Raw genomic sequence first — 20,943 nt, 5'->3', positions numbered from 1 at the left:
TTGTAGATCAGGCCTCAAATAAAATTGTTGCCTGTTCACAAGTTTGTCAGCTGGCCTTGTCTCAGGGTGGGCTCCCACATTATTTACTTGGTCCTTTCTCAAAGCAAAGAGATCATAAAATTGTTCCTAACACTTTGCCATAAAAAGAAAGGTGTGATCAAGTAGCGAGCAGGATGAGGAATGCAACAGGCTTGAAGGTACTCCCCAATAAAGGGCAACTCAAGTATCACCTCTCAAGCTACATTATACATTTTAAAGCATAAAACTCCTTTGGCATACTCTCTCCATCGTTTGTTGCTAATTGAAAGAACCAGGATTCACCAGTTTTAACTCTCTTACCCCAAAGTAAAAACACTGGAACTGACATATGCTCTGCATCCAACAAGAGCAAGTACTAGATACTTGAGAAAACTGTACAAGAAAGAGGTACAAAGGTTCCACCTATTACAGAAGTCAAAGGGAAGAGTGCCGTTAAAAGGATCAATTGATATTACTTCCCTCATTATTAGCTCCCTACTGCTGATGTAGGATAGAGATGGAGAAAGTTACATGTGATTGATTTTTGCAATTTGGTTCTTTACCACTGTTGTTGTTAACTGAAGCAGCACTCAGGGTTCCTCTAGCACATATAGAATGATGCCTGAATCTGCTGCACAGACATATAGTCTGCAGTACAATACTATTATACTTTAAAATTCATAAATTCTGGTTTATTTTGGCTTTCAGTAGGTTAATAGTACTTCTCATATCTGTGTGAAAGTGTACTCAGGATAGTAAACCAACAAAAGGTCTGAGGATTTACAGGAGTTAATTTATTTGAAGCCAATTTATTATTTGATGAGGAGTAATGGAAGGGAGCATTTGGGGGGGATTTTGCAAAAAATTGGGGTTACTGGACAGTAATGAAAGCAAGTAAGATGTTCTGTGAACATTAAATTGAACTTTTCAGTTGAGACAAGATGTGCAAACACTGAACAGCAACAGCAAATCAACTGATCCCATGGTTTGCAGCTCAGCAAGATATGCAAACCATAATACAAGAGGTTTATGCTCCAGGACAAGTGGCATTAAGATTTTACATGGATCCTTAGAAGAATCAGAGAAATAAGTTTACCTTAATGTTCAAGCTTTTTTCCTTCAGGCTGTCATCAGCCACCTGCTCTGCAATAACCACTGAGTTTACCTGAATGGACATATCATTCAGGTTTCTCTGCTTCAGCTGGTCTAAAGCACGTTCCAGTTTTGCATTTCTTTCAACACACTAAAATAAAGCCAGACATACTTAAGTACCATTCAAGAAGAGAATTTATGAGTAACTTAGATATGCAAATTGCAACACCCACCATCTCACAATTTCTTTGCAATTCTGTCTTGAGCTGGTCCCGCTCAGTCCTGACGTCCTGAAGAAGTTTTTGTAGCTCATCTTTTTCTTGATTAACTGATGCAATTTGTTCTCTAAGTTGGAAAGAGTGACTAGTTCTTTCAGCTAATAACTGGTCTTTTTCACATGATACACTATTTAGTGTGTCAGTTAACTGTTGAATCTACAATAAATAGTGGAGAAAAAGAAAGAAATTACAATTGCAATTTGATAGCCATGGTCTGAATACTCCGCTATGAAGTACTCAGATCAGTTTTGTCAAATACAAAGAACACAATTTCCAATAACTAAAATTCACATTAACAGCGAGAGAAGTTTAAAAATAATTTTGCTGTTCTAATAACTCAGAAAAAGAAATTCTAAAGAAAAGGAGTAGCCTGACACCCAGAGAACTCTTAGTGAACTTTAGTGTTCTGTAAAGCAAGAAAGCAAATGAAAAGGCAGTCAACATATGTCCATATGGCAAGAAAATTAAAAGAAATAGAAGATAAGCATAAAAGATGGACATTGGATTTATATTTGCTCTAATGAACAGTGACATTTCCTAATCTGAAGCAATCCTCAATCATACTTTTTGATCAACAAAGGAACAGTTTGACAGGTGAAAGTCTAAGGAGTGAAGACTGAAACAAGACTGAATTGGCAAGAGCTGAGTGCAAGACTCTCAAACTTTATCTGTTATATAGAAAGTGTGCAAAGCAAGCATAAAAATGACATGCTGGGAACTAAAATTTAAACTGGTTTTGTGTTGATCAAAAGTTTAGCACATCAGTAATAAAACATCAGAAGACAAAGTAGCTACTAAACCCCAAACCCCTTCACCTTGCTTGTAAGGCTGTCCTCCAAAATCTCTGACCGTCTCTGGACCTTTAACAAATGTTCTTCCCTTTCTTTACAAGTCTCCACCATTTGTTGCAGCTCATCTTTCTCCTTACTAAGTACAGTGATTTTCTCAAGCTGCTGACAAACTTGCTCATTCATTGTCCTTTCAATTTGTTCTTTTTCTGCCAGTAGCTTGCCATATTCAGATGAGACATGAGTCAGCCTTTCAGTTACTTCAGTGAGCTGAAAGAACAAATCAAACCCAGTGTTAATATTTCTAATCATCTGTAGTGTGGGTAGAATTAATTTGACAGTTTGGAGAGAAACCAACCACTAACATCCCAAGTTCCTAAATCTTCTTGTCCCACTGATCAGGTTCTGATCTGAGGAGATTGTTATTCAATCATATTTCATAAGTGCTATTTGCACATACGGGTTGTTATAACAGGATTATCACACAGAAGACATGTCCATTAGTTTCCTGCTATAATAAGCAAAACCAATATAACAGTTTTCTTAAAAGTCAACAAAATTTCAGTGCTTCTGTCTCACTGAGAGTCAAAAGTGAATGTGGGAAAACCTACAGGCCATTCTAATTCCATAAAAATGTCTCCATTGCTGTATCCACACCAGATGGAAGACATTACCACACATAAGAATGAACCCTAAAATCCTAAAAGCCTAAGACATGAAATAACAAGTAGACAGGAAATTTCTAATAATGCAACAAGTAAAGCATGAGCTAAACTGCCTTAAAGTTGCTATGTAGCTCTTTGGGGCTACACAGCTAAAACACATTATTAAAATTTTAAAAAATTTAAGACTGGGAAAATGCATTGAGGTTCAAAGTGCAGTACTGATGGCAAAAAATATTCTGTCATTCAGCACTAAGACATATTTAGTTATAAATAAGGGTGGTAGGTTGCAGGTCAAACTGCATTTGATCATCCTTTCCCTGCCTCTGTTTTCATGGAATTCTTTTGAGAAGCAGAACAGGGCAAAAAAAAGAAAGTAAAAACTATCAGTTAAGTTTCATTATTTACATTTACTGGACTCCCTGCAAACTGCAGCCTGCAGAAGACATGGGTTGCCACACATGATGGAATTTTTAGTTTACTTGACAAAACTCTTTCTGACCTTCTGCTGCAGTTCATCAGTTTTTTCCTTCAATTCCTCTTGCGCTTTCGAGAGTTGATTTTCTTTCTCTGAAATGTTTCCTTTCAGCTCCACAATAGTCTCCTGATGTTGTCCAAGAGATCTGTGAGTACACTGCAACTCCTTCTGCATCTCTGAATTCTTTGGACACAATTGAAGTACATTAACACCTGAACAATGCTTCCAAAACCTAAGGCAGAAGTTTACTAAAGCTATTATCCTACAGGAACAGGACTATTTTTATTACCTTTCTTATTGTCTCCTGTACAGTTTCTCTTAGCTGGTCTCTCTCATTCTGGAGATTTTCCAGTTGCATTTTAAGATCATCCTCTTCTCTTTCTGTCTGGGTGCTCACTTCCTGACAGTCATGCACTTTTGGAATAAAATCTCTTCCCCCCATTTTATCAGATTCTCCTTCGTATTCACTGGCCTTTGCTTCCTCCATTTCATGCAATTTCCTTTGGGCCTGGCTGAGCTCTTCCCTCACAACAAGTAACTCTTGCTCAAGAGATTTTTCTTGGACCTATTTTATGCAAAGATAGATGTCAACACATTTAGGAAAATAGCTTTAGAGAAGTATACCTGAGCTTTGACATGTGGAGTATGTGAAATAAAGGCGCTGTCTCAGAGAGATTTGTGGCTTTCTTAGAATAATAAAATTTCTCTGAACACAACATGCAGTTCAAGGTTTTTGAAATAAGGGACATGGAAAAATAAGATTTGAAGCAAGGACTTCTGAAAGAAGTTACCAGAAGCAGAATTTCGTTGTCATAATTTAAGCATGGGGTTAACAACAACAACGATGAAAACAAAAACGCCCAACAAATCCCTCCCCCTCCCAAAACTGGAGCTCTTATCTGTATTTCTAGTCTCAGCAGTAGTTGACAATGGTGTCAGGACAATTATTTCCTTGAAATTTGTCCACTCTCCCTTCCATATTAAAATGGATACACATACTTTACTTTTTTTGTTTTGAAGTCTATCTGTCTGTCATTCTGTCTTGTCTACACAGACACAGGTGCAATCAGCACATCCAATTACAGGAAGGGTTGGCTGCAATGTCCCTTTCACTGCCAGGAAAAGAGTCAGTTCTAGCTATGCTTTAGAAAGCAGAACCACCCCTTTCAGACAAGCAGGTTTTAGCTTCAGATACTTAATTGCAGAACCACTTAATTATAGAACCCTGTGCAGACCAATGCAGAACATCACCAGCCTCTATCAAGTTAATACTCTGTTCACAGTCATATTCTACTGCTACGTGTCCATATACACCAATATGGGTGGGGTAAACTGCAAGTAAACAATAATAAACCTCTTGTGTAATGTTGTACAGTCATGGACCAGGACCCTTTTCTCCAATGTGTTTTGTAAATTATTTCACCGAGGTGAAAGTTTAAACAACTTGCTCTGCATTACAGCCTCAGCATAATTACCCAAGTTCCTTCCCCAGCCTCTTCTTTTCTCAGATGTAAACTGTCCAGCTTCTCTTGCAATGAGCGGTTCTCTTGTGTAAGGAAAATGATTTGTTCCTTTTGCTCCTGAAGCTGATCACTTTCTCTCCAGCTACGACTTTCTGATTTTTCCTCAGCAAGCTGATCTCTCTCTGATTTGATGACTTTCATTTCTTCTGTCATTTGTGAGATCTATAAAAAAAATATGCAAGGACAGTGTTTCCATCAGTTCAAAATTGAATGCAACAGTTTTGTTTGATTCACTCTTCTGTAGTATTTTTAACATTGAACCACTACAACCAAACCAGAAAAGCTCCAAAACCAAGTCTGATATTCAGAAAGGTTGCAAAGGACTAAGGATTCCAAACCTGCTTAGGTACATGCTCTCTACACAGTACCTTTTAAAGTCAAAATATATGTCCAGTTACTGATCGTTATAATAAAACTGACACATTTGATAAATTGGCATTTGTTCCAAAGCACTGACAAACCCAACTGGTTACAAAGCTGAGAAAAGTTAAGAATGCTATTTCTAAATATCAGTAGAGACACTTGTACAGAGTTCTTTGCCTATGTTCATGATTGTTTAGCAAGCATAAAAATTAATTGCAGAACCACTTAATTATAGAACCCTGTGCAGACCAATGCAGAACATCACCAGCCTCTAAAACAGCTGAGAACTAAAACAGGTTTTGTGTTGATCAAAAGTTTAGCACATCAGTAATAAAACATCAGAAGACAAAGTAGCTACTAAACCCCAAACCCCTTCACCTTGCTTGTAAGGCTGTCCTCCAAAATCTCTGACTGTCTCTGGACCTTTAACAAATGTTCTTCTCTTTCTTTAAAAGTCTCCACCATTTGTTGCAGCTCATCTTTCTCCTTACTAAGTACAGTGATTTTCTCAAGCTGCTGACAAACTTGCTCATTCATTGTCCTTTCAATTTGTTCTTTTTCTGCCAGTAGCTTGCCATATTCAGATGAGACATGAGTCAGCCTTTCAGTTACTTCAGTGAGCTGAAAGAACAAATCAAACCCAGTATTAATATTTCTAATCATCTCTAGTGTGGGTAGAATTAATTTGACAGTTTGGAGAGAAACCAACCACTAACATCCCAAGTTCCTAAATCTTCTTGTCCCACTGATCAGGTTCTGATCTGAGGGGATTGTTATTCGATCCCATTTCATAAGCGCTATTTGCACATACGGGTTGTTATAACAGGATTATCATACAGAAGACATGTCCATTAGTTTCCTGCTATAATAAGCAAAACCAATATAACAGTTTTCTTAAAAGTCAACAAAATTTCAGTGCTTCTGTCTCACTGAGAGTCAAAAGTGAATGTGGGAAAACCTGCAGGCCATTCTAATTCCATAAAAATGTCTCCATTGCTGTATCCACACCAGATGGAAGACATTACCACACATAAGAATGAACCCTAAAAGCCTAAAAGCTTAAGACATGAAATAATAAGTAGACAGGAAATTTCTAATAGTGCAACAAGTAAAGCATGAGTTAAACAGCCTTAAAGTTGGTCAAGGCTCTTCGGGGCTACATAGCTAAAATACATTATTAAAATTTTAAAAAATTTAAGACTGGGAAAACGCATTGAGGTTCAAAGTGCAGTATTGATGGCAAAAAACTATTCTGTCATTCAGCACTAAGACATATTTAGTTATAAATAAGGGTGGTAGGTTGCAGGTCAAACTGCATTTGATCATCCTTTCCCTGCCTCTGTTTTCATGGAATTCTTTTGAGAAGCAATACAGTGCAAAAAAAAAAAACGTAAAAACTATCAGTTAAGTTTCATTATTTACATTTACTGGACCCCCTGCAAACTGAAGCCTGCAGAAGACATGGGTTGCCACACATGATGGAATTTTTAGTTTACTTGACAAAACTCTTTCTGACCTTCTGCTGCAGTTCATCAGTTTTTTCCTTCAATTCCTCTTGTGCTTTCGAGAGTTGATTTTCTTTCTCTGAAATGTTTCCTTTCAGCTCCACAATAGTCTCCTGATGTTGTCCAAGAGATCTGTGAGTACACTGCAACTCCTTCTGCATCTCTGAATTCTTTGGACACAATTGAAGTACATTAACACCTGAACAATGCTTCCAAAACCTAAGGCAGAAGTTTACTAAAGCATTACCCTACAGGAACAGGACTATTTTTATTACCTTTCTTATTGTCTCCTGTACAGTTTCTCTTAGCTGGTCTCTCTCATTCTGGAGATTTTCCAGTTGCATTTTAAGATCATCCTCTTCTCTTTCTGTCTGGGTGCTCACTTCCTGACAGTCATGCACTTTTGGAATAAAATCTCTTCCCCCCATTTTATCAGATTCTCCTTCGTATTCACTGGCCTTTGCTTCCTCCATTTCATGCAATTTCCTTTGGGTCTGGTTGAGCTCTTCCCTCACAACAAGCAACTCTTGCTCAAGAGATTTTTCTTGGACCTGTGGTACCTATTTTATGCAAAGATAGATGTCAGCACATTTAGGAAAGTAGCTTTAAGAGAAGTATACCTGAGCTTTGACATGTGGAGTATGTAAAATAAAGGCGCTGTCTTAGAGAGATTTGTGGCTTTCTTAGAATAATAAAATTTCTCTGAACACAACATGCAGTTCAAGGTTTTTGAAATAAGGGACATGGAAAAATAAGATTTGAAGCAAGGACTTCTGAAAGAAGTTACCAGAAGCAGAATTTCGTTGTCATAATTTAAGCATGGGGTTAACAACAACAACGATGAAAACAAAAACGCCCAACAAATCCCTCCCCCTCCCAAAACTGGAGCTCTTATCTGTATTTCTAGTCTCAGCAGTAGTTGACAATGGTGTCAGGACAATTATTTCCTTGAAATTTGTCCACTCTCCCTTCCATATTAAAATGGATACACATACTTGACTTTTTTTGTTTTGAAGTCTATCTGTCTGTCATTCTGTCTTGTCTACACAGACACAGGTGCAATCAGCACATCCAATTACAGGAAGGGTTGGCTGCAATGTCCCTTTCACTGCCAGGAAAAGAGTCAGTTCTAGCTATGCTTTAGAAAGCAGAACCACCCCTTTCAGACAAGCAGGTTTTAGCTTCAGATACTTAATTGCAGAACCACTTAATTATAGAACCCTGTGCAGACCAATGCAGAACATCACCAGCCTCTATCAAGTTAATACTCTGTTCACAGTCATATTCTACTGCTACGTGTCCATATACACCAATATGGGTGGGGTAAACTGCAAGTAAACAATAATAAACCTCTTGTGTAATGTTGTACAGTCATGGACCAGGACCCTTTTCTCCAATGTGTTTTGTAAATTATTTCACCGAGGTGAAAGTTTAAACAACTTGCTCTGCATTACAGCCTCAGCATAATTACCCAAGTTCCTTCCCCAGCCTCTTCTTTTCTCAGATGTAAACTGTCCAGCTTCTCTTGCAATGAGCGGTTCTCTTGTGTAAGGAAAATGATTTGTTCCTTTTGCTCCTGAAGCTGATCACTTTCTCTCCAGCTACGACTTTCTGATTTTTCCTCAGCAAGCTGATCTCTCTCTGATTTGATGACTTTCATTTCTTCTGTCATTTGTGAGATCTATAAAAAAAATATGCAAGGACAGTGTTTCCATCAGTTCAAAATTGAATGCAACAGTTTTGTTTGATTCACTCTTCTGTAGTATTTTTAACATTGAACCACTACAACCAAACCAGAAAAGCTCCAAAACCAAGTCTGATATTCAGAAAGGTTGCAAAGGACTAAGGATTCCAAACCCGCTTAGGTACATGCTCTCTACACAGTACCTTTTAAAGTCAAAATATATGTCCAGTTACTGATCGTTATAATAAAACTGACACATTTGATAAATTGGCATTTGTTCCAAAGCACTGACAAACCCAACTGGTTACAAAGCTGAGAAAAGTTAAGAATGCTATTTCTAAATATCAGTAGAGACACTTGTACAGAGTTCTTTGCCTATGTTCATGATTGTTTAGCAAGCATAAAAATTAATTGCAGAACCACTTAATTATAGAACCCTGTGCAGACCAATGCAGAACATCACCAGCCTCTAAAACAGCTGAGAACTAAAACAGGTTTTGTGTTGATCAAAAGTTTAGCACATCAGTAATAAAACATCAGAAGACAAAGTAGCTACTAAACCCCAAACCCCTTCACCTTGCTTGTAAGGCTGTCCTCCAAAATCTCTGACTGTCTCTGGACCTTTAACAAATGTTCTTCTCTTTCTTTAAAAGTCTCCACCATTTGTTGCAGCTCATCTTTCTCCTTACTAAGTACAGTGATTTTCTCAAGCTGCTGACAAACTTGCTCATTCATTGTCCTTTCAATTTGTTCTTTTTCTGCCAGTAGCTTGCCATATTCAGATGAGACATGAGTCAGCCTTTCAGTTACTTCAGTGAGCTGAAAGAACAAATCAAACCCAGTATTAATATTTCTAATCATCTCTAGTGTGGGTAGAATTAATTTGACAGTTTGGAGAGAAACCAACCACTAACATCCCAAGTTCCTAAATCTTCTTGTCCCACTAATCAGGTTCTGATCTGAGGGGATTGTTATTCGATCCCATTTCATAAGCGCTATTTGCACATACGGGTTGTTATAACAGGATTATCATACAGAAGACATGTCCATTAGTTTCCTGCTATAATAAGCAAAACCAATATAACAGTTTTCTTAAAAGTCAACAAAATTTCAGTGCTTCTCTCTCACTGAGAGTCAAAAGTGAATGTGGGAAAACCTGCAGGCCATTCTAATTCCATAAAAATGTCTCCATTGCTGTATCCACACCAGATGGAAGACATTACCACACATAAGAATGAACCCTAAAAGCCTAAAAGCTTAAGACATGAAATAATAAGTAGACAGGAAATTTCTAATAGTGCAACAAGTAAAGCATGAGTTAAACAGCCTTAAAGTTGGTCAAGGCTCTTCGGGGCTACATAGCTAAAATACATTATTAAAATTTTAAAAAATTTAAGACTGGGAAAACGCATTGAGGTTCAAAGTGCAGTATTGATGGCAAAAAACTATTCTGTCATTCAGCACTAAGACATATTTAGTTATAAATAAGGGTGGTAGGTTGCAGGTCAAACTGCATTTGATCATCCTTTCCCTGCCTCTGTTTTCATGGAATTCTTTTGAGAAGCAATACAGTGCAAAAAAAAAAAACGTAAAAACTATCAGTTAAGTTTCATTATTTACATTTACTGGACCCCCTGCAAACTGAAGCCTGCAGAAGACATGGGTTGCCACACATGATGGAATTTTTAGTTTACTTGACAAAACTCTTTCTGACCTTCTGCTGCAGTTCATCAGTTTTTTCCTTCAATGCCTCTTGTGCTTTCGAGAGTTGATTTTCTTTCTCTGAAATGTTTCCTTTCAGCTCCACAATAGTCTCCTGATGTTGTCCAAGAGATCTGTGAGTACACTGCAACTCCTTCTGCATCTCTGAATTCTTTGGACACAATTGAAGTACATTAACACCTGAACAATGCTTCCAAAACCTAAGGCAGAAGTTTACTAAAGCATTACCCTACAGGAACAGGACTATTTTTATTACCTTTCTTATTGTCTCCTGTACAGTTTCTCTTAGCTGGTCTCTCTCATTCTGGAGATTTTCCAGTTGCATTTTAAGATCATCCTCTTCTCTTTCTGTCTGGGTGCTCACTTCCTGACAGTCATGCACTTTTGGAATAAAATCTCTTCCCCCCATTTTATCAGATCCTCCTTCGTATTCACTGGCCTTCGCTTCCTCCATTTCATGCAATTTCCTTTGGGTCTGGTTGAGCTCTTCCCTCACAACAAGCAACTCTTGCTCAAGAGATTTTTCTTGGACCTGTGGTACCTATTTTATGCAAAGATAGATGTCAGCACATTTAGGAAAGTAGCTTTAAGAGAAGTATACCTGAGCTTTGACATGTGGAGTATGTAAAATAAAGGCGCTGTCTTAGAGAGATTTGTGGCTTTCTTAGAATAATAAAATTTCTCTGAACACAACATGCAGTTCAAGGTTTTTGAAATAAGGGACATGGAAAAATAAGATTTGAAGCAAGGACTTCTGAATGAAGTTACCAGAAGCAGAATTTCATTGTCATAATTTAAGCATGGGGTGAACAACAACAATGATGAAAACAAAAACGCCCAACAAATCCCACCCCCTCCCAAAACTGGAGCTCTTATCTGTATTTCTAGTCTCAGCAGTAGTTTGACAATGGTGTCAGGACAATTATTTACTTGAAATCTGTCCACTCTCCCTTCCATATTAAAATGGATACACATACTTTACTTTTTTTGTTTTGAAGTCTATCTGTCTGTCATTATCTGTCTACACAGACACAGGTGCAATCAGCACATCCAATTACAGGAAGGGTTGGTTGCAATGTCCCTTTCACTGCCAGGAAAAGAGTCAGTTCTAGCTATGCTTTAGAAAGCAGAACCACCCCTTCCAGACAAGCAGTTTTTAGCTTCAGATACTTAATTGTAGAACCACTTAATTATAGAACCCTGTGCAGACCAATGCAGAACATCACCAGCCTCTATCAAGTTAATACTCTATTCCCAGTCATATTCTACTACTACATGTCCATATACACCAATATGGGTGGGGTAAACTGCAAGTAAACAATAATAAACCTCTTGTGTAATGTTGTACAGTCATGGACCAGGACCCTTTTCTCCAATGTGTTTTGTAAATTATTTCACCGAGGTGAAAGTTTAAACAACTTGCTCTCCATTACAGCCTCAGCATAATTACCCAAGTTCCTTCCCCAGCCTCTTCTTTTCTCAGATGTAAACTGTCCAGCTTCTCTTGCAATGAGCGGTTCTCTTGTGTAAGGAAAATGATTTGTTCCTTTTGCTCCTGAAGTTGATCACTTTCTCTCCAGCTATGACTTTCTGATTTTTCCTCAGCAAGCTGATCTCTCTCTGATTTGATGACTTTCATTTCTTCTGTCATTTGTGAGATCTATTAAAAAAAAATATGCAAGGACAGTGTTTCCATCAGTTCAAAATAAAATGCAACATTTTTGTTTGATTCACTCTTCTGCAGTATTTTTAACATCAAATCACTCTGACCAAACCAGAAAAGCTACAAATCCAAGTCTGTGGCCTTTGTCACCTGTTATACTTTAATTTCTAACCTTTTAGCAATATCTGCTGCAATATTGGCCAGATTTTTAAGTAAAAAAAGTCTGAGAGGAAGAAGCCAAAGAAACCCATTTTGTTATACTGTTGCATCTGTTCTAAAGCACACAAATGCTGAATACAAAACCACTGACTTGCTGGTAGCTAATATACTTAAAGAAAAATCTCATTGTATGTACTGGCACAAAAACCAGTGGATCAGCTTTCTGCTATATGTTGGGAACTGAGTTGCCATTGCCAATCACATTACACTTCTCAGTGGGACTGAGTGTTATAAATCATTAGCCTCATTCCTTCCCTTTAAGTAACTCTTATCTCATCTTCCATTTGCCATCAAATGCCAACACTCAAATCCACAACCAAGGGGCACACTAGTTAAGCAGAAGTTTATTAGAGTGTATTTCACAGCTTGAAGCTCAACAGAAACAGATCAGCAGCTGGTAAAGGTTTGGGTCAAGCAGTGCTATTTTCTTGCCCACCTGCTACCAAGGAGTTAGAAATTTTCTAAGAACATGCAGAAGAGACTATAAGCAGGTTGACTGGCTTGTTCTCATTCTGTTGGAAAACACACTGAAAGCATTTTTATTTTAAATTTTTAAACATTAAGTTTTACCCGTGTTTCGAGTTCTTTAATGGTCTTTCCTAGTGCCTCTTCAATGCTCAAAACATGAGATTCGTTTTCAGAAATATATTTTTCCAACTTCTTGACAGTGGCCTGGGATTGCTTGAGAGAACTTTGCGTATTTCTCAGTTCTTCATGTGCCAAGATGTTCTTTAGAATACAAGAGAGAAAATCCACAAAGAAAATATAAATATCTTGCAATATTAGTAGGCATTCCTTGATTTAAAAATCCCACACAACATGCTGCTCCCATGCTCCCCTAAGTATTTAAATACAGTTTATAGTGTTCTTACGCTCTTCCTCTTAACATGTATGGTCTATTTCTATAAGGCCAAAATTCCTACCATTGAAACAGTGTCCTTTATATCCTCTTTGAGTTGGTCTGTCTCAGCTTGGAGAGACTCTGCTTTTTGCTTCAGGTCATCTTTTTCCTGGGTTAGAGTTTTTATTTCTTCCTGACATTCAGTTAGCTGCTGAAGAATTGCCTGGATCTCTGAATCCTTAGCTTCCAGTCTCAATTTACTCATTCTTTCTTCCACTTTTAATTGCTCCATTTCATTTAACTTCTGCTGAGTCTGAATAAAATCTTCTCTTAGCTCAAGAAGTTGTTTTTGTTCTGCTGTTTTTTCTTCCAGTTCTTTCATTTTGCTCGAGAGCTTTAGATTGCAAAGGAAAAGGCCAGATATTTTCATTGTAATGCAGAACTCCATTATGTGTACATGTTCTCACAGAATCTTATATGAGCTTAGAAGGGCTGAGAGATAGGAAGTTCATAATTTCTCTTTAAGTTACTGCTTATACTCTTGCCCACATCAAATAAGCATATTTTATGCAACTTTCCTGTGGTTTCTTCTTAGAAGCAAAAGTCTTACTAAAACATAGCACCACACATGAAACTGTAGCATATTTTAGGAATTATCAAATCCATAGTTGGAATATGACAGACACACCAGTGCCCAAAGTTTTGTCAAAAATATGTATCTTTGGCTCCCTTTTCTTCTTAAATGTTTTCTTTAATATTTTTTTTTCCTTTCTAATGCCTAATTTCTGTAGAAATTCTCTTTGGTTTGAATATCTTGTGTTCTAAAAGGTTTGTATGAATTTATATAGAGAAGGTCAGAGTGGCATTAAAAAGAAAATTACATAATAAAGATAAAACTTAAGAATGGGAAAAGAAGAATTAAAAGATCAAGTAAGGAAGGAGAACCTGGAGCAATATATACACTTCTTTGCCTACAAAAAAAAAGATTGAAAAGCATAATCCTTCAGCATTATACCCTTGGCATAGAATAAGTAATATCCACTCATGCTAGAGGAAATCAATGATATTGTCATTTATAGCTTTAAGAGTACTCCTCCAAAAACTTTTTTCCTTTTTTCAATACTATAAGTTAATTTCTCAAGTCCTGTCTGTAAAAAAGAACAAGGTGACACTGACCTCTAACTTAATTTCATCCAAAATAGTTTTAGACTCTTGTGCTTCTTTAGAAAGACATTCTATTTGGAGCTTCATTTTTTCATTATTTTCTGATGTAGCTATGTATTTTTGTTCCATTTCTTCATGGAGCTGTTTAAGTGCTACATATTCTTGATCAGACTTCATATATTTCAGTTGTGCATCTGCTAGATCGTCTTTTGATTTTTCAATTTCTTCAGTCATGTGTTTAAGTTTAATTTCATTATCAGCTACTTCAGAAAGCAGCTTTTCATTTTCCAATTTTAATAAACATAACTCCTCACATTTTTCGAGAATCTGCCAACAGAAAAGCAATATTAATAGTATTTTCTCAATCAGTATTTGTCATAACTACTAAAAACCATGTACATATGCAGATATAGGAAATAAAGTATAGGCAAGCATATTTCAAAATACAGTTTTGCTTTGTTGGTAGGGAACTGTCTAGCAAGGAATCCTTAAAAGAGAGGGAAGACAGTCAAGCCCCTTCCAAATTCTAGAAATCACTCCTCTAACTCTAGATGTTCTTTACTACTTCTTTTTTCCTATGTCTGAGCTAAGATTGGACTCCTAAACTTAATATTTAGGTGTATCAATACTTTCTTCATGATACAGAGTTTATGAAGTTGTTATCATCTAATGAAGTTTTGTTGATTAGTGGAAGTAGACCACTGGATGGTTTGGAACTTTTTGCAAAGTGTTAATGAGCTGGTGAGATTACTTGCCTTGAATAGTTTTCATTGCACATACTTAGTAGCGAGTATTTAAGGACAAAGAAACCCAGAAAGTGTTTGCAAACAAACCCCTTAAAACATATTTCCAGCACACTTAGTCTAGAGCTTTGACTTGCCAGGAAACAAATAGTTTGCTCATACATTTTCCACAATTTGCAAGGTAAATCTCTCACTTCTCAAGCAGCATTTCTGCCAAGAGATCTTGACATAGTCTCTTTGTCCAAACTGATAAAAAAAATCAGTTTTAGAACAGTATCCAGGATCAAACACTATTATATCTATACACTCAGTTATCAATAGTGACCACAGCTATTAGGCACACAAATGTTGGACTAGAAAATCCAAATAAACTATAGTAGACTCTGACTAAATATGTAATCTTAAACTTATTCCTAGGTAAAAATATTAAATATCTGAGAAACAATAATTTAACAAACTTAATTGTAAAGTCTCAGGTTATTTGACTCAAGACAACTTTTGGCTTTAAAACTTCATATCCAATAGACCTCCATTAATACATTACCAATCAAGTACCATACAAAATAAAGAAAAAAAGTTAGGGTTTTTTTTTACCTCTTTCTTCTGCATCTCCACAGTATTTGGTAGAGACTGAAATTCTGATAGCTCGTTTACTTGTTTTTGTAGAAGTGCATTCTCTTTCAAAGCTTTTTCTAGTTCTCCTTTTAAGTCAGCTGCCTTTTTTTCCAGCTCCATAGGAGTGAGCAAATCTAGAGAATTAACAAGTTTAGATTGATAAGTGAGTGCAAGAGAAGAAAATCATGTTTTAAAATAAGCAGAAGATTTATAATGCATTCTGGATGTCAGATAAGTATAATTCTAGACAATTATACAATGGCCAACAATTAAGCTCCTGGTCTGAATTTGGTCATCACTTGTTAGGTTGGCATCCAGTTTATCTTAAATTCTCCCCAACAGCCTTCACTAACTTAACTGTCTTTGTGCAAAACATAAAACATTCCATAAGTTGCAGTTTTCCAAAACGTTCAAGAACATGCTAAAGCAGTTACTACATACCAGATACTCCAGTATTTTTATATTGTCAGAATCTCCAAGTATTCAGGAAAACAAGAGCCGAAGTCTTCCCTATTTCCCCCCTCCCCAAGACAAGAAAAAGGGAGGAAATGGGGTGAGGGGAACAAGCACCACCTGGAACAGTACCTTTTGGAACTTTACCCTCCATGAGTGAAGTTAGTCTTAAGTTTTCTTGAAATACAGATTGCAACTCTCTCTGCAAGTCAGCTTGCATTTTTCGGTAACTGGCTTTTCCCGCTTCTATTTGGCTTTGATATAATTGAACATCCTTTTGCATTTGGTTGTGATTATTTAAGAGTTCATTCTTCAGGAAAACAATAAAACATGCAAGTCACACACAAAATAAAAGTCTACTTGCTTACCATTTAAATACTACATCTGGTACATTTTTCTGTTGTCACTCTGAACAGCTTTGGCTTTGATAAATATGGCCGAATAAGCCAATATTTAACAACTGCATTCTTGTCAGAGCCCTCTCAGAAAACATACCTTAGAGGTTAGGGTTGTAACTGCTGCTACTATTTGGTCTTTACTCCTTCAAAGCTCAAACTAAGCTCCATACCACTTTTGAGTTCACATCTCTTATTGTCTTTTATTCTCTGGTAAAATGAGGTTTGAAGTCTTACGTTCTAGTAATGCCCTAAAAACTGTTCCTTTATTGTGGCTTTCTACTGGTAAACCTAAAACTAACCACCCGCTCCTGTGGCAGAAGCCTTTATTTTCTTTTTATCTCTTTCCTGAAGAGCTGTTTTCCACGAATTTCATAATAAAAACATTACTTAGAGTATTTTGAGAAAGCTAATGACTTGTGCTTTCTTGTGAAGCTTGTGCTCCACTACTCTGATTGCCTTCTTCACTAGTCTGGAAGCACAAGTGCCCTTAACAGCATTTGGTACAGTTGTAAATGCAGTTCAACAAGTACTTGCCATCTTCTCCTTCAGCTCCAAATTTTCGGTTCTGAGAAAAGCAGATTCTTTTTTGGCATCCAAGGCTATAGCTTCACTATCTAAGAGGGATTTATTCAGCTGCTGAATTTCCTCAACTAGCTTATCAGAATCTCCCTGAAAAATATTCAAAGAATTAAAAAATTATTTAGACATAATAAAGAAAACATGTTCATTATAATGTGGTTAAAATGTGAATACAACCCAGCAGAAAACTGAGGTTTACCACTGAAAAAGATAGCTCTTTTTCCACTCTTGCTTTTTGTAATTCTTCCACAAGATTCTGTAATATCTTTATTTCGTTGTCTTTCTCCTTCAGCTGTTCCGATTTGGAATTGTTTTCTGCCTAAAAGTTGAAGGAAAGAGAGAAGGAAGATTTTAGTGCCTGGTTTTTCAGGTCAGAATTTATCAAAAACCTACACAGAAAGAGTTCATGGGTTTTAGACATATCCTCCTTTTAGCTGGTAAGACTAACCAAAGCCCAATGATGTCTATCATGTCCACAGCAGATTCAGTAGTTCAAGATAAACAAATCAAGAACATTTCATACAATTCTTACTGCATGTAAATGCATGGAGAGGCTCACCTGAAGTTCCTCACTGTATGCTTCAGAATTTGAAACTAGATTCTTTAAGTTGGTAATTTCATGCATTAGTTGTATCTGTGGAGCAAATTGAAGCAAAATTGCAGAGGATGTTAGAAAGCACCCACACCAATAGTTTTTAGTTGCCAACACCATGAAAACAAGCAAGGTCTATCTTGTGTTTTCTTCTGTAGTAGTGGGCAAACCATATATACATACACACATCTATTGAAGCAAGATGCTACATATTCTTTCAAATGGATAGATAAGATGCAAAACTCTGTTTTTAGCTTCCCAGTAATTAGAAAGGATTCGAGCTATCTACAACAGCTTGAGAAGCAAGAGCGATGTGATCAAAGCAATTCATGGAGAAATTGTACAGATAGGACACAAATTCTAGTCATGTTAAGCAGCTTTTTGTGACACAGTGCAGTTATTTATGATTTAATCTATTCACTAACAGGAATGAGAAGGTGCCAAAATTGAAGTAAAGCAAGCCATGAACACATTCAGTGGCATTATCTGAAAGAAGGTACAAATAGAAGACTACATAGAAAGGCACTTCTGAAATTTAAGAATTCCTTTCTTTTGGTCTTTGTTAGAAAAGCTTTACAATGAGCACCCATCTACAAGTACTTCTCTATAGTCACAAGCACAGGTAAGGAGAAAGTCCAATCTGTAATTTTAAGATCGGTGAAAAGCTTTAAAGCAAGTGCTTTCCTGTGAGTATTCTTATGCAATTTACTTTTAGAAACTGATGGATTTCAACTAATGTACGTAGTGAAGTATGTGACCTTTCAATATTGCTGTAATTAATCTACTACATGGGCATCAGTAAATGCTTACATTTTATGGACTGTATTCAGGTCCATAAAACTTGAATCATTCAAAAAGCAATTCTTGTAATAGAGACTGCTTTAGGACACTGCATCTGTATTAGATACAGTTTTCCATGCAAAGTTTTTGTGTAACTGAGGATTTGTTAAACATTGGCTGAGGCAGATAGCACAATTAATCCAGCATACGAAGGGTCTTCTAAAAAGAATCTTAGATACAAAATAAATTATAATATCTTAGGGATCCATTTTCTTTAAGGTCCATAAATCTTTGTAGGGAACACAATGAAACTAAGCAGTGATATTGTTAAATTGTAACCTGAAACAACACTGCAAGAGGAGGTAACAAACGTCATCCTTAGTGTCATGATAGAGGATATTGAACAGTCTGATGTGGACAAGTAAACTCCAGCAAAGGCACCAGGAAAGAAATAGAATAATACATCCATGTCTCAATACCTCAGGTTGCTGGTTTTGGGTTTTCTTTGGGCAATTATTTATTTCACAGTCTAGCCTTTGGGCAGCTAGAACCTAATACACTTAATATGTATTTAAAGTTACAGAATCAGAGCATAAAACATTTGGACAAACAAGATACTCCACTAACTGCACAAGGAGGTGAAGAGAACTGAAAATCAGCATTTCCTATGTCGTAAGTTATGCAGTAGATAAGTTTATGATTTTTCTGACTTCCTGGCACAAAATATGTTTCAATTTTCCAGATATCAGTATTCACACTATTATTTTAAAATATTTCATGATGAAGTTAAATAGTATGTTAAAAGTTAATGCTCACATAGTCCATGGATTACCAAAAGCCAGAGCTATCTAGTAAACCAAGACGCTGTGCACAAGAAAGATGTGAAATATAGTTTAGCAATCACACTTCAAAATAGGTCTAAAATGTATTTAAGCAGCAAAACAACTGTCTTACTGAAGTCTAGAGTGAAATTCAGATCATGTGTATATAAAAATAATATATAGATACATATCGACACACACACTAATATACATTTAACCATATACAAGTCACCAAACATTTGTCTGAATTTTACACTCCAAGTAAATCCAGTTTAAATCCTGGGTTCATTCATTCTGTTGGCAAATGTAGCTGTTTGTGAATCAACATCCAAGTCTATGTACACTGAATAAACTCTAGAAAACATTTGAGCATAGAGAATTCATATCTATTTCAATGCACCTTACCTCATGATCTTTTTGAGTTTGTTTTTCCAGTGCTTCAAATTCATCTATTTCTTTTTTTTCCTTCAGTTTCTCTTTTATTTCATTTATTTCTAATTTCAACTGCTCATTTTCCAACACTAGGTTATCCAGGTTAGCTTGCAGGATGCTGGCCTTATTTACAGCAATATCCTGAAGAAGCAGTACAGGAAACTTTAGAAGCTGTTGCTGGAATGTCAGTCTTATTCTAGAAAATTCAGAACAGACCTACCTTTTCAAGTGCTATCACTTCACAGAGTTGCACAGATTCTTCAAAGTCTTTTTGAGTCTAGAAAAAGAATCACTCTCAATTAACAGATCTACAAGATCAAGTTGAGTATTATATTCTTTGTTGCTTATCTTTTCACAGTTAGTCCTGTCTATATGCCAAAGTTTACTGGATCATTTGCCACAAATGCATAGTAGCAGAGAACCATCCCACAGCTTTGCAGAGATGTCCAAGAGACTTACTTTCTAACCAGTTATAATAATTCTGCAGACACATAGAATAATACTGGTGTCCTACAGAACACTAAGGTTGATCTTACTGAGAAGTATATTATGCATATATGCATATGCACAGTATTACAACTGAAAGAGATTATGATGTTACCCAAGTCATTTTAGGTCCAGCAATCCATTCTACTTCTGAAATTTGATCAGGAACCATCAGAGATTGGTTGTCACATTCAGAATTATCTAACATAGCTGAAAAGAAAGATGTATTAAAAAAAGTATGAGTAGATTTTAAACTAGACATCAGGAATTTTCTTATAAAACAATTTTAAGACATTGGAAATAGTCATTCAGTGGCAAAACATAGCACACTGAGTAGGAGTTCTGACTCATGATTTTCTGTTATGAAAGGGAACACCACTGAAGTCCAGTCTCTACACTTATGCTGACCACCATATCACAAGCTAATGAATACTAAACCAAATCCAGAATCAACTTGTTTTCTTTGGGAAATTAAGTAAGGCAATGCTTGCAAACTTATCTATCAGGAATTTCATAAAACCATAGAATGGTTTGGGTTAGAAGGGACCTCAAAGACCATCTAGTTGCATCTCCCCTCCCCCCATGGGCAGGGACACCTTTCACTAGACCAGGTTGCTCAAAGCCCCATTCAACCTGGCCTTGAATGCTTCCAAGGGATGGGGCAACCACAACCTCTCTGGGCAACCTGTTCCAGTGCCTCACCATCCTCATAATTAGGATTTTTTTCCCAATATTCAATCTAAACCCACTCTCAATTTAAAGCCATTCCCCCTTCTATCACTACATGTCCTCTCCAGCTTTCCTGTGGGCCCCTTTCAGATCCTGGAAAGGCACAATAAGGTCACCCCAGAGCCTTCTCTTCTCCGAGCTGAACAATCCCAATTTTCTCAGCCTTTGCTCATAGGAGAGGTGTGGTGTTCCATCCCTCTGATCATCTTTGTGGCCTTCTCTGGACTTGCTCCAGCAGGTCCATGTCCTTCCTGTGCTGGGGACCCCAGAGCTGGACACAGCACTTCAGCTGAGGTCTCATGAGACCAGAGTAAA

The 20,943-nt window shown here is 36.8% G+C and overlaps 1 protein-coding gene and 1 long non-coding RNA gene across 14 annotated transcripts in view; one reads left to right on the top strand and one right to left on the bottom strand.

Annotated features, from left to right (window-relative positions):
- The window catches only part of LOC127472070 (uncharacterized), an 84,797-nt gene that overhangs the window by 47,242 nt on the left and 16,612 nt on the right, over positions 1–20,943 (top strand). The gene's annotated exons all lie outside the window — the stretch shown is intronic.
- Positions 1–20,943, bottom strand: part of CENPE (centromere protein E) — a 41,850-nt gene that overhangs the window by 10,521 nt on the left and 10,386 nt on the right. For 2 of the 13 annotated variants that reach the window (XM_051789604.1, XM_051789617.1), the window contains 21 exons: positions 20,015–20,109; positions 19,634–19,690; positions 19,387–19,554; positions 17,348–17,422; positions 16,988–17,107; positions 16,744–16,878; positions 15,944–16,121; positions 15,338–15,492; positions 14,013–14,327; positions 12,919–13,230; positions 12,566–12,724; positions 11,564–11,773; positions 10,370–10,654; positions 10,106–10,264; positions 8,968–9,210; positions 8,179–8,388; positions 6,983–7,267; positions 3,341–3,499; positions 2,204–2,446; positions 1,344–1,544; positions 1,115–1,261 (listed from right to left, as the gene is read on the bottom strand). In XM_051789604.1, the coding sequence (XP_051645564.1) occupies positions 1,115–1,261; positions 1,344–1,544; positions 2,204–2,446; positions 3,341–3,499; positions 6,983–7,267; positions 8,179–8,388; positions 8,968–9,210; positions 10,106–10,264; positions 10,370–10,654; positions 11,564–11,773; positions 12,566–12,724; positions 12,919–13,230; positions 14,013–14,327; positions 15,338–15,492; positions 15,944–16,121; positions 16,744–16,878; positions 16,988–17,107; positions 17,348–17,422; positions 19,387–19,554; positions 19,634–19,690; positions 20,015–20,109 (3,911 nt within the window). Of the gene's footprint in view, positions 1–1,114; positions 1,262–1,343; positions 1,545–2,203; positions 2,447–3,340; positions 3,500–5,580; positions 5,824–6,718; positions 6,878–6,982; positions 7,268–8,178; positions 8,389–8,967; positions 9,211–10,105; positions 10,265–10,369; positions 10,655–11,563; positions 11,774–12,565; positions 12,725–12,918; positions 13,231–14,012; positions 14,328–15,337; positions 15,493–15,943; positions 16,122–16,743; positions 16,879–16,987; positions 17,108–17,347; positions 17,423–19,386; positions 19,555–19,633; positions 19,691–20,014; positions 20,110–20,943 lie in introns of all 13 variants that reach the window. The other 11 variants (XM_051789607.1, XM_051789605.1, XM_051789606.1 and 8 more) reach the window with 11 other exon arrangements.

This window comes from Manacus candei, unplaced genomic scaffold, assembly GCF_025592945.1.
Source record: "Manacus candei isolate 608988 ecotype Guabito, Panama unplaced genomic scaffold, ASM2559294v1 h1tg000028l, whole genome shotgun sequence".
Lineage (NCBI taxonomy): Eukaryota > Metazoa > Chordata > Aves > Passeriformes > Pipridae > Manacus > Manacus candei.
This window is presented reverse-complemented; position numbering and strand designations above follow the sequence as displayed.